Below are 13,928 nucleotides of genomic sequence, written 5' to 3' on the forward strand. Positions count from 1 at the left end.
AGACTATTACAACACACTTATGATACAAACCCTTGGAAAAATTAAAATTAATTATTACAATCTCATAGAAATGAATTAGAAGTCAATCGCATTGGTCTCCTAAAGTTTATAATCATCCATCAAGCATTTTCCACATATCCAATGCTTGAACATGCATTTTAATTCTAAAATCACATATTTAAAATCAACCTAATCACTTATGAATCACATTCACAATCATGTTATATTCAATTTGGGACTTAGATTAAACATTTTAATCACCAAGAAAAGTAATAAAAGTTGATAAAACACCTTGATCACATCATAAACCTAATGGACATTCCACCTTGGCATAATGGTGCTTCACTCAAAATTTATGATTTTTCTTGGTATCTAATGGTTTTAAACATCATCTTACGCATGTCCAACACCATTAAACAAGTTAACTCAAAAAGATAAAATTGTTTACAAAAACTCAAATTTTTGCGAATTAAATTCCCTTGAAATTCCAACTTAGCTGAATTATTCTTAACAATTTCTCTTTTGATTTTACTTGTTTCCAATTGTATCTCATGCAATATATAAATTTCCCAAACTATCTATAGCATGAATTAATGTTCCTAATGGCAAATTAGGGTGGCTTTGATACCAATTGAAACATAAATGCACCAATTTAGCAATTTAAAATTTTTTTTATAACCTAGGGTTCTATGCATCATGCAACCACATCGAGCTATTGAAAAGCACATCATTTAGTCATACTAAATCATGTTTCAATCAAGCCTAATTACCATTTGGAAATAATTTCCCCAAATTTTTAGCAAGTTAGGGTTTTGGAGAATTCTTATCCTAATAGGTGTAGAATCAAACTCTTATCACCTAATCCGGGAACCAAGGCCACCAATTTCTGGCCCTCTAACTTGTCCACACAAGCTCTTTGATCAAAGCCTTTTGATCATCCAAAACATCCTCCTTTTGCTTCTTAGTGGTTTGGCCAAAAGTGGAAAAGAGAAAAAGTATGTTGTTTCAAGTTTTTTTCTTTTGGAAGTAATGAGAAACATTTTCTCAATTGAGATTCAAGAGCAACAACACTTGATTCTCTTGAATTCTTTGTCTTAAGGATGAAGATGAAACTAAAAGAGAGGCAGGAGAAATAGCCGGCCAAGCTGGGAAGAGAAAAAGTAATTAATTTTTTCTTATCTCATCTTTTAAATATCTTCATTTCATAATTAATATAAGCTAACGAGTGTACACTTTCAATTGGCTAATTAAAAGTATTGTTTCAATCTCATTGGTCCACTAGTCCAAGCTTAATATTAATTAAGAAATTAAGATTTGATTAATTGATATTAATCAATCATTAATTAATTAATTTTTCTCCCATATTTGACCAAGTCAACACAGTCAAACTTTGACAAGTCAAACTAGTCAAAATTCATTTTCTTTCTTAAACTAATTTTCAAGTTTATATTTAAACACTTTAAATATTAACTTGAATACTTCCATTGATAAATTTAATTTTAAGTCATGCTAGGGCTTTTGCAATCTAATTGTAAACTAAATGTATTAATTCAATTAATCAATTAAATCATTTAATTAATTAGTTAAATTAATTTTACTTTGATCAAATTGCTCATATGTGTGTGATTACTAAGTTTATTACTAATTGGCAATGAGAATAATATTAACTTCTTAATATTATTGAAACTGTTCTAAATTCAAAATGAAATTTTCTTTTCATTTAAATTCTCATAAGTCATAGTTGATATCTAGCATAATGTGCTATAACAACCAATTAGTTATGAATTAGTTCTCCAATTTATGAACCTTTGATCATACATGTCAAGCATAAAAATCTCTCCATTACAAAATCCGATCCAAGCTAGAGTCATGGTTTATGTCAAACTCCAATGGCATTAAATCTTATGTTCTCTTTTAATTCCAATTATTGATTAATAAGGCTTTCTTGCTAGAAATTCTTTTCTCACTAAGTCTATCTGTCCTGCTCAGGAATTTAAATTATTAAGAACAATTAAATGAACATTAGATTTTATCCCTATTTACTTAGGGTAACGGATTCCATCTTGACTAACACCTATCTCCATATATAACTAGTCGGAATCAACATATGCCCATATACTCATACATAGTACAAGCATAAAATCAATATCAAACTCAAATAACCTATATACAAGATAACTATATTATCTCAGGTCAAGAGATTATATGCACTATTGTGATCTAGATGACTTTATATTGATAAGAGTAAACTCTATGTACAAGTCATCTTGTGTCACTGGCTCGACCTACTTATCATATAAGTACTTACCATGTTTGTCATATGGCATGAGACTCATCATTCCATCCCATTAGTATCTCATATTAATCCATAGAAACAAACATAGGTGACAATCTTTCTAAATAAGTCGTGCTCAATGAAGTATCATAGATTGTGAATCAAATTTATAATACTTGTACTATAATGTTCTATCATTCATATTCTTAATAACATAAGAATGAAACATCTAACAAGATATTAAAAGACATTTTCAATTAAATTCAAATCATTTGAACATAAATGAAAAGAATAATTGTCATTAAATGAGAATAAATATTTACATGATACAAAACAATAATATACTCTAAGGCATACTACTAGCAGCAGCTCCAACAAACAGGACTATTTTCTCTTGCTTTCTTATTGTGTGATTGATCTTGTGCAAAGGTAGTCGATTTTCTCTGGTTTTTATGGTTGTAAATCCTGCGCAAAGATAATCGATTATCAAGTTATAGCCATTATTAGCGTCTTTTCTTGATTTTTTTTATATTTTGATCAATTAAAAAAAAAGTTACTAAAATCTGATTGAATAAAATCTATTTTGGGTTGCAGGAACGCCAAGCTAAATAATACGTACTTTTGCTAAGGTTGCAACGGCAATTTTAAAGTTTCAGCCCGTGACTGTCTATGCTAGTGGCAGTGCAGCTCAGGTTGATTTGAATCAATTGTCATCTTACAATTTTCAGCTTGTTAATATAGATAAATTTAATGATAATAAAATTTAATATGCTTTTGGATTATCATAACTCCTGTAGGATTAAGAGTACCAGTGTGAATCTATATATATATATATATATATATCACGGAACATGAGGACTTAGATCAGGATATCGTCAACCTGGAGTACAATTTTTAATTTTGTTTTGAAATAATTGAAACGTAATGTTCGTTTCTGATAATAATATTGTGTACTTGTGACTTTGTTTTATTATATATTTTAATTTTTCTTATTAAAATTGTAAGTTAATTTTTTCACAAGAACTTGTTTTTGGGAAAAAAAATAGTTAGATTCTTTATATTAATTTGTATAAATTTTTTGCAATAAATAGCATTAAATTTAAATGTTAAATAATATGAAAAAATTAATCAAACAATTTTTATAGTAAAAAAAATTCAAATTATTTTCCTACAAAAGGTTAAAAATATTGTTATTATGAAAAAAATATATATATATTATTTTGTTGGAGTGATCTATTCTATTACCAAAAAAATGAATTTGAAGATACATAAATGTTATACTTAAAAATTCTAAAAGAATAACATAGTCTAAATAAGTAATAAAATTAAAACTGATAGATTAATTATCATATCTATTAATTATCAACTGTTTGGATATTTATCAATTATCAACTTAATTAAACTGAATTAAACACCTCCCAATTAAATTCATCAAGTACAATTTAATTGTAAATATTTTTATTTAAAAAAATCTTGATGAATTTAATTGTAAATATTTTTATTTAAAAAAATTATAGTAATAATCAAAGCATGTAATTTTTATAAGAAAAAATTCGGAATTTGAAAAGCAAGGGAGGGCACTTAGTTGTTCATGTGAAAAAAGTAGGAAATATAACACAAAATATATTTGCTTAATTATGGCTTTGGGTAAAAAATAACAAAAATTAAGCATGGTTAGAATAATGAAACGAGCCATTATGAAATCACAAACACAATATATTGCCCAAAAGACATTTAACAATAAGTTTAGAAATAGATCAATTAAGTAATTACACAAGGAAAGCTTGCATTTGTACCAATGAAAGAAAACCAAGTAGACACACAAAACTACTTAAGATAGAAATACTATTCAAACATCACTAGCTAATTACCACTCAAAAACTTATCAACCCTACCATTAGCAGCAGCAGAAAGAAACTTCATGCATATAGGAGGATTAACACCAGTAAGAGATAGTATTGCTGCAGGGATTCCCCACAAAGAGTCACCACAAATGAGTCCAGAAGCCACAGCAGGTGAAAAATCAGTAGCCCTTCGCTTGTTCATCTTCTCCCATATGAAAAGAATCAAACTTCCAACAAACATATCTATAGCAAAGTAGGCACCAAGATAAAATGGAATTGCCATGCACATTGGGCTAGGAATAAACCTGTAGATCCTGTGTGTGGTTTCAAACTTCTGTAACAGGTCTCGAATCGCATTAATAGCTATGGCAGCAATGAAAAATGAGATGGACAATGCCAGACAATGTTTCGGAAGGGAAGAGATACCCTCTACACCGAGAAGGGCAATCCCACGGTAGATTAGCCCATAAGGTGCTGGATAGGCGCCTTCAGGATCCCCTATAGTGTAAGCACTGTAAAAGAACCAAAACACCAAAGGAGTTATCAAACATCCCATAGCAGTTCCAGCAACCTGGCTAAAGAACATAGATCTTGCTGAAGAAAGGGTTAAGTATCCAGTCTTGAAGTCTTGCATAAGATCAGATGCTGTTGAGACAATGCTCATCATCACACCACAAGAAGCAAGGCCTGCAACTATCCCTCCATCGTGGCCAACCCAAGCACTGAAAATGATGATGGCAAATTTTCCATAGTTTGATGCAAGAGACCAATCAGTTAGACCACATCCATAGGCGTTGCAGAAGGCCAAAACTGGAGCTATTGCATAAGCAACCAAGATATGGTACCATTTCAATTGATGAAAGATGAAAGGTACAGTGATGATGGAAATGGTTGCAAGGCAAATATAGCCAACCAAGGCTACCCAGCCAGGGATCTGATCTTTTAGAAAGAATTCTTTTCTTCGTTCCTCATCAGAGTTTATAATCTGAGAGTTGTCATCACCAGCTGCAGGAGTTATAGAAGAACGATCCCTATTTTTGGAATTTCGAGCTATTAGATCCCACGACGTTCTGGTTAGCATGACGATTACATGGTAAAGCCCATCACCAAGCATTGTGGCAATAGCAATAAAAACCTGTGGGAGTAGATCTTTAACATTAGATAAAGAGAAATTATTGCACGGGAGAGAGAGAGAGAGAGAGAAAGAGAGAGAGAGAGACCCTGTATCCTTGGATTCCATGGAGACTGCTTGCAGATAGATCAGCACTATACCAAATACCCTTTTTAGTCTCAATTGCTGGCCACATGATTCCCCATGAAATGACGGCTCCAAGAAGCAAGGAAATATTTACCATGTAAGGACAAATCATTCCAACCCCCACATATGTTGAGGAGAAATCAAAGTAGAACCTGATCAATATTCAACTATCTTATTTAAATATTACATGCAAAAATTTCTGTGATTAGAAGTAAAATTTGGTTCCATTGTTACTAAATTTAAAACTTGAACTTACCTCTCATCAGCAGCTTTGAGACCAAAAGTGGGGAAGCTGGCAAAACCACAGCCGTCTCCAGCAGTGAAAAACCATTGGAAAAATGCCCACAAAAAACTAAAACTGAAGAACTTGAAGAGAACACCAACTTGCTTCCTGTAAATGGCAACACAAAATTAGTTATTATAATAGGATGGATCATGACTCCACCCACCCCCTAACCATCCCTTCACTAGGATTCTTACTTGGCCAGTTTGGCTCCTTTGGGTGTGTGGAAGCTGTTGATGAGGTATGCAGTTGCTGTCCCGCTGGGGTATGTTAACTTGTATCTCAAGATCATCATCTACAAGGGTAATAAACAAATTAGACTTTTGAGAATTAAAATAATAATAATAATAAACAAACGAATAAATAAATCATAGGAACAGATATTTCTCATGTGCTCACCTTTCTTAAGGGTACTATAGAAAACAAACCAACAAAGCTTACAACAAAAAGAAAACCGATCATCCAACCAATAGAAAGATTCTTGATATTGGAAGGGGTATTTCCTCCCTCAGCTTGAGCAGCTATTCTTGAACTCATACCCAACATGTAACTTGCAGTGCCACCTAAAAATTTTCCAAAATTAGGGAAAATCCATTAAAAGAAAATATTCACCAATGGAAGCCATTTTCACATATAGAAGTTCCATAAAATATAGAATCAAATCCTAATACAATGCTAATCGTCAACATTGCTGTTTGAATCTCCTCAAAATTACAAAACACATAACATTACTTTTTCTAATAATAATAATAATAATAATAATAATAATAATAATAATAATAATAATAATAAAGATCTGCCTAACGTAATATGCACAGTGGAATTTTCAAGTTTTGGGTCTCATAATCCCACTTTTTTCAGTGAAAAAAACATAACTAATTAGCAAGTCATGTATTCCTCATGATATCCAAGTTGACAACAACTATACTGGATATATATTTTTTTCCCACTGAGAATTGATCAATGAAAACTTGTGGCTATTTAATAAGTGAATAACATACTGAAATCAAAGACAACATAAGTTCAGTTGGTAGCTAAAATATTCCTCTGACGTGCGATAAAAGTTCAAATCTGTCCTTTACAAAAATTATAATTTTTTTTAAGAAAAAAAATTGGAATCTCTACCAGACTAGCCCAGATCTATGTTAAAGCCTTCCCTTTGAATTCATACTTCTCTTTCAAAAACATTATTAGATTATCGGATACATGAAAAAACAGGAATCCAAACACATCAAACAAAAGAAAACGAGAGAAAAAAAAAAGGCGAAAACAGAAAGAAACAACATAACAATTCCAGAGAATGCAACACCAACAAGAATAAATATAAACAAAAAGAACGAGAAGAGAAACAACATACTGCTAAAGGCAATTCCAGAGGATGCAACCACACAGGTTTGGATTACAGTATTCTCTTGACGAGTGAAAGGCTGCTTTAAGAAGCCGGTTTTTCCAAGCAAAGTACTCCAAAACTTGAGAATACCAAAACCCAACAACCCAGCAGCAACGTTAAGGGAAGGGATAACACCAGTGGTGAGATTTAGCTTACACACAATAAAATTGAAAACTACACTCAAAATAAAGCTCGTAACCATAGCCCTCAAGGTGATTTGCTTTGTCCATGGAGGCACTGTGATGTCCTTGAAAGCTTCTTCCACCAAAATTTTACCATCTTCTTTTTCCAAAGGACTGAGTCCTCCCTCTTCTCCTTCGTCGACCCTTCTTTCCATCTCTCTCTCTCTCTCTCTATCTCTCACAATGGAAAGTGACGATGAGTAGTTTTGGGTACAACAACAGAAAAAGATCTTCTCTTCCCTTCTATTCTCTTCAACGTTTGGATCATATATTGAGAGAGAATCCCTAGAGACCCTCGACTCCGAGAATTACTATCCTCATCATAAACGGAAGTGGAACTGTTATAGAAAGATACAGCTATTTCCCACTACTATTAAGCCCTACCTCAGGCCGCAGAGTCATATGGGTAAACGCAATTACTATTCCATGATTTTCCATTTTTTAATTTTATATTATTAATTTTAACAAAAATTTATAATTTTATTTTATATTAAAAAAATAATATTCACATGTTGACTTTCTGAACTTGTATATGAGGGTTTGTTTTTTAATATGCAAAGATTAAGGTTTTCAAAACCCTTGTAATTTCACTCGCTTCAGAATCCTCGAAATCTAAAAATAAATAAATTTAATATTTCTTAAAATTTTAAATATTATATAATAATTTAGACTTTTATATCATATTAACTCACATTTTCATTTTTTTAGAATGACAAAAATATTTTTATTTACAAACAAATATATTATTAAAAAATATTATTATGAATTTTGCTAAACACAGAAAAATCTTTTTTTATAATTTATTTTACTGTGCATTTAGTAGAAGCAGTGTACCTAGTCAATTTTTTAAATTTTACAACTAATAAATCACTTTTCTTTCTAAAATTGGATTAGTACAGTTGTTATAGGCCAGGGATAGTTTAAACTTAAAATTTCTCAGAATTCAAAGGTTGAAATGCACCTTAAAAAAAAAAATTGAATAATTTTACCTTTTCTTACAATACCAAGTTATAAATTTGAAATTTCACCGTTGAACTGATTTTGATTTTTCAGAATTAAAAATATGCTCAATTATAAATAAATAAATAAAACGATAGACTGGGCTATGACGGATGTATTGTCTATTATACTATTTAATTTATTAATTAATTTTATTTAAACTTTATTAGGGCTAATTTTCATATTCCATTTCTAATATACTTATATTAATTGAATTATTTATGCAATTTTTTTATAGAAATGTTTATGCAATTTTTGGTTGGATTGATTCATTAATAATAAATAATAAATAATGTGACTGTTTATGTTTTACATTAACATATATTTCCTCCGTTTCACAAAATATATTTATTTATTTTTATTTGTCTCAAATTATAAATATTTTGTTGATAATATGTTACTATTTAACATGTATTTTAGAATATTTAATAATATGAGTTATTTAATTTTTAATGGAGTAATATGAAAGAATATATTAGAAAAATAATAAATAAAATTTATTGTTTTAATTATATTAGCCATATTTTCTGCTAAATTCTACCCACGGTCTCTTAATTTTGATGTTTATTTCAATAAAATTCTTGAACTTTAATTTATATTGTAAAAATTCTCTAATTTTAATTTAGAATTACTCAAAGTTCTTCAGACAACATGGAATAATAACCATAATATATTTTCTCTAGAGTTTTCACCTGAGAAACTTGCACTTCGTACATGGCGAGTTTGATGATGACATTTTCTCCTTCCTCTTACCAACTACAAAACCATCCAAGAAAAGTAAATTAAAAAAAAAAAAATTCCATGAAGTTACGTACCCACGAAAATAAAAAAAACCAAAGAGCAACGAGATGACTTCTTGATTCATCTTCCATTAAGCATGCATTGAGCATATTAAAGTACACTTCTAACACTTGCAACATCATTATTTGTATGCATTCTTCTGTTCATCAATGTTGATGAAGCTCAAAAGGGTTCGTACCCATCTGAAGCAACCAAGGATAGATCCATTCCCGGGATGTATAATGATGATTTAGCCAGATCATTCAAGCCAGACGCATTCTACGGTGAGCTAAATCTTTCTTAGATGAAAAAAAAATTAAGAAGCTGTCAATATTTTGTACAGGCCAGTGTAGATCCCTTTCTGCGCAATTTTATAATTGGCAAGACAATTTCTTATTGAAGTAGAAGACTGAGACAGAAGTGGGAAGAAATGGCAAGAATCAAGGTCCACGAGCTGAGACCGAAGTAGAAGACAGAGCTCTTGAATCAGTTGAAGGATCTTGAGGCTAAGCTCGCTCTGCTTCGCGTCGCCAAGGTCACCGGTGGTGCTCCTAACATGCTCTCCAAGATCGAGGTGGTGAGGTTATCTATTTTTCAGGTCTTGATTGTAATTCCCAAAAGCAGAAGGCTAAGCATACAAGAACAAGAAGTTCTTGTCTCTTGACCTTCGTCCTAAGAAAACCAGAGCTATTGGAAAGACGCTTACTAAGCACCAGCAATCTTTGAAGATTAAGCATGAGAAAGAAGGGAGAGATGTATTGCCTAATGAGAAAGTATGCTGTTAAGCTGTAGGGTGGTTCAGTCAAAAAAAGTTGTAGGCTGGTATCTTCGGGATAGGTTATTTTTATATTTTGCAATTATAAACCAATTTTGTTGACAAGTTTTGGTTCGGATTATCTTTTTGTTATGATTATGAACTTCCTTCTTTTGATCTTATGTTTGTGACTTGGAAGGGTGTAGCTCACTCGTAACAGGCGCAAGATAATGCTAGTTATAGATTATTTATTTTTTCAAAAAAAAAGTGCAATGACATTTAAAATGTATCCACCTCTCAATTGTTTATTAAAAAGAAAAAAAAAAAAAAGAAAGACAAAAAAGGAAATGAATCATCAGTTAAATCTACAAAAGTGGGCAAGAGAGAAAATACATTCATATGCACAGATAAAAGATAGTATAGAAGAGACAAAGGTGATCCGATGACTAATGAGTGCATATCACCAGAAAATGGAAATAATCAAGGCGTCTCCTACAAGCTCTTACCTTTCTCTCTCTTTCATCGTTAAATACAAGAAACTGATGGTCTAAGGGATCCTTCGAGATCCATTTTTCCTAAGGTAATATCAAAAAAATTTCCTTTTCAAAACTAAATCTCAGAAAATCTCGTACTCTCCGTATCCAAACATCCTAAGTTCTCCAGATTTTTTTAAAAAAAATCCTCTTATAAAAGAAAAACAAAATTAATCATCAAAATCTCTACACAAAAAGAAAAGAAAAAGGCAAGGCATAATGGTTCCTTCTCAGATCAATCTCTCTCCCTCGGCGTCTTCAATGTCCTTGTAAAGCACCTGCAGAATTCATAAGCCAACCGTTGAAAGAAAAAATGAAATAAAAAAAAAATGACACTGTTTGCAAAGAAAATGGTAACGAAATGAGAGAGAGAGAGAGAGAGAGAGAGAGACTCAATCCGATCTTCGAGTTGCACGATATCAATGGAGGAAAAAATAATAATGGAAAATATGAATTTTTTTCTGATTTAAAAAATGAAAAGGAAAATATGAGAGAATTTTAAAATAAATTAAATAAAAAAAGTGTAAACTCAGAATATCATTTATATTGAAACCAAAGATAAAGGAAGGAGAGAACATGGAAGAGAAAAATATTTTATAGTCATTATTGCAACTTGGCATATACACATCAGTATTTTGCCGGATATGTCATCAAAAAATAGGTAAATTTCACCCAATGTCCTCGAACTTTGATGGTTGTTTCACTAATGTCCTTAAATTTCAATTTGTTTCAAAAAAATCATTCAACTTTAATTTAGCTCAATAGAAAATCCTTCACACCATTTTCTGATAATCTCTTAGGCGAGATGCTAATGTGTATATGACAGGCTGGAATTTTACTGAAGGAAAATTCTCTCTCTTTTCCAGGTAGACAAAAAACTCACTCATTCTGTCTCTCCTTCCTTATCATCAGCAATTCACCAGATGTGTAAAACCCAACGCTTTCTCTTTCATCTAGGAAAACTTCATTTTCCGATGTCTCTTACTTAGATCAATTTCTTCTCTTTCATTCTTAGAAACTCAGGACTCCATTAACTTCTTTCTTCTCTAAAACCCAAACCCTAATTGATAGAGTGACATAAGAGGTTTGAAATGAAGAAAATGGAGGGATTCAAAAGCGCAATAGTGACATAATAAAAAAGAAAAGGTAAAAGTTAAACAGTTGTGAAAAGTTTTCCCACTTGATTTCAATGCTTCTATCACTATAACTCACGTGTTGGCAACATGGGTGAAGAAATAGAAAGAAAGGAACACTGGATCACATTTTCTAGAAGAAAAGGAAGCGTTTGCAGATAAGAGAAGGATGGTTGTAAACCCACCTCAAGCCTTAGTAAAGATGGGAACTTTATACCAAGGTACTAACCATTTTAAGTAGAAATTTATTGTGACGTGTGTTTGTATGAACACGTGGGTTTTGGGGGAGAAATAATAAAGAATGAAATTATTAATTTATTAACTACTGTTGCAGATGAATAGTGAATATTATAATATAGTGGGTATTCTCTTTAGGGTTTATATATTATATGATAGATGATATTGTGTGTTTATCATTTGAACCCTAATCTATAATATTATATTTCATGATGGTAAACTAGATAAATATTATTGAAAATGGCAGGACCTAGGTATTTTACTATATTGTTGCATGCGAAAGGGACGAAGGGGGAATGGGGATACAATGATGGGAATATTTGGCAGATATCATATTGTGAGAAAGATGAATTATCAATGGTCAGGATAGACAAATATTGTCAATGTTTGAAATTACATGGATTATTTAGGTATTTTTGGAGAGTTCCAAGGATGCCTTATGGGGAAGGGCTATAAGCTTTAGAGTCTGATAGTGATGTCTTAACTATAGGGGAGCATGCAGTGGATGAGGGGGAAGTTGATATTTATGTTGAGCAGTTGAACATATATGATTTAAAAAAAGAATTAATTTTAAATGTTGAACCTGCAACTACAAATAGACCTGGTTTTGTATTAGAGGAAATTGTTGAGCAAGGTAATGATGAGTTTGATGCAAATTTAGAGATTATCAATGAGAATGTGAATAGTGGGAGGATAAAAGCAATGGGGTTGTTATGTGATAAAGAGGCTAATGATATAAGTGTGAATGTGGATGAAATTGTGTGTGATAATGGTAGGGCAGAAGGGAATAGTCTAGTTAATGGTGCTGACCATGTAGAAGTGATGAGTGTTGATCCTACAGAAGTCAATATTCTAGTTACTAATATTGAGAGAGACTTGAATATTCCAGAAGCTAATGATGAAGCTAATAGCATGAGAGTAGAAGTTCCACTTGGAAATAATGGTGAACCTATTGAGTTACCAAGTGAGCAGAATTTGGCAAATGGAGATGAGAGATATTGGTCATCTTATTTTGATGATCTGTTAGCTGATATTTTGAAGCAAAATGCTGACAATGTTGAACCTATTATTGAAAATGAAAACTTGAATGGAAATGTATGTAAAAACCCTCATCCGTCTACAGTGTAGCCGAGCAAGGCGTGCTACACGGCGTGCCGGAATACCTAGTCTGTGATTATCTCATTTTCTAAACTCAATTTGATTTAAGAAGTCTTTATGTGATATTCATAACATACTGGTTCTATTTTCATATTTAATAAAATCAGTGTTTCAAAATAGTAGTAAAAATCCAGCAAGGTGTCGTCTGTATTTCGGACAAACTGTCCTTCTAAACTTGTTAAAAATAGTTCAATATGATAATATTCTCAAAATATCAACTATTTCATAGTTTCAAAATACAATCCATCATAATTTATATTCATCCAAACACTCTCCATAGGAGTTTAATATATACAAATTATTGCAAACCTTAAAGTTTTAGAATATACAAAATTACATAACAAAATGTCAAAATACAATTGATAGTCATTACACAATATCCTAAGTCCTACCATGTATGCAGTGTAGTGCAGATGACTCTAGACTCCTGTGCAGATCTTGTAACATCCTCTCGGTAGCAACTCCGTACATTCTACTCTTCCGGTGACCGGTGTCAGTCCGGACAGCTAGAACGTTCGGAAAAATATTTAAACTAAAGTGAGGAACCATAATTAACTCAAATATTACTAAGAAAAATTTAGTAAAAATTTTAGAAATAAAATACAACCAAGTCAAATGAGCCGGTGCCCAAGCGATGGGTAATCAGAGGTAAGTTGCGGTTCTCGCAACGAGGAGCCCTAGACCCGGAGAAAAATTCATAAAATAATTTTTGGGACACCAGAGAAGGGTCATTGAGGTTCCTATGGCATTAGAATGCCAAGAAAATATTTAGAAAAATTTTTTAATCGGTACAGACAATTTTGACCCGTTAAGCCAAACGGAGGGCATTTTGGTCATTTCGCCTTCAGAGACGATTTTTGGCTGACTTGTCCAGTTGAGTAAATAATTATTATGACATAAAATATGAATTAATGTTGATGAAAAATTAATTTGAAGTTAGTAGAAGAGAAAAGAAAAGAAAAATCAAAGAAAGGCTCATTTATGACATCTTGATGATGTCATTTAAAAGCCCCCTCCAATCACCATTTGACAAACCAATAAAAAGAGATAAAAATGACTTAAAATGAGATAAAAAAACAAAGGAAACCAGCAGTTTCCTTCT

At 31.7% G+C, this 13,928-nt stretch overlaps 1 protein-coding gene and 1 pseudogene across 1 annotated transcript; one reads left to right on the forward strand and one right to left on the reverse strand.

Moving 5' to 3' along the window:
- Positions 1-3,970: 3,970 nt before the first annotated feature.
- Positions 3,971-7,614, reverse strand: LOC110663258 (probable metal-nicotianamine transporter YSL7). The gene is made up of 6 exons (XM_021822519.2): positions 7,018-7,614; positions 6,060-6,223; positions 5,858-5,955; positions 5,634-5,768; positions 5,340-5,529; positions 3,971-5,254 (listed from the first exon to the last, which is right to left on the reverse strand). Exons 1-6 carry the CDS (start codon positions 7,385-7,387, stop codon positions 4,139-4,141), a joined length of 2,073 nt encoding a protein of 690 aa, XP_021678211.1. The 5' UTR covers positions 7,388-7,614; the 3' UTR covers positions 3,971-4,138.
- A 1,827-nt stretch (positions 7,615-9,441) lies between these two features.
- Positions 9,442-9,837, forward strand: LOC110663256 (60S ribosomal protein L35-like; annotated as a pseudogene).
- Positions 9,838-13,928: the final 4,091 nt, after the last annotated feature.

The sequence above is a fragment of the Hevea brasiliensis genome, chromosome 1, assembly GCF_030052815.1.
Source record: "Hevea brasiliensis isolate MT/VB/25A 57/8 chromosome 1, ASM3005281v1, whole genome shotgun sequence".
In the NCBI taxonomy this organism is placed as follows: domain Eukaryota; kingdom Viridiplantae; phylum Streptophyta; class Magnoliopsida; order Malpighiales; family Euphorbiaceae; genus Hevea; species Hevea brasiliensis.

Coding starts and splice junctions, on each gene's coding strand:
- LOC110663258 (XM_021822519.2), bottom strand. CDS start 7,387: ATGGAAAGAAGGGTCGACGAAGGAGAAGAGGGAGGACTCAGTCCTTTG. Junction 5,956..6,059: donor CTATAGTACCCTTAAGAAAG/GTGAGCACATGA, acceptor TTACCCTTGTAG/ATGATGATCTTGAGATACAA. Junction 5,769..5,857: donor AAAGGAGCCAAACTGGCCAA/GTAAGAATCCTA, acceptor TGCCATTTACAG/GAAGCAAGTTGGTGTTCTCT.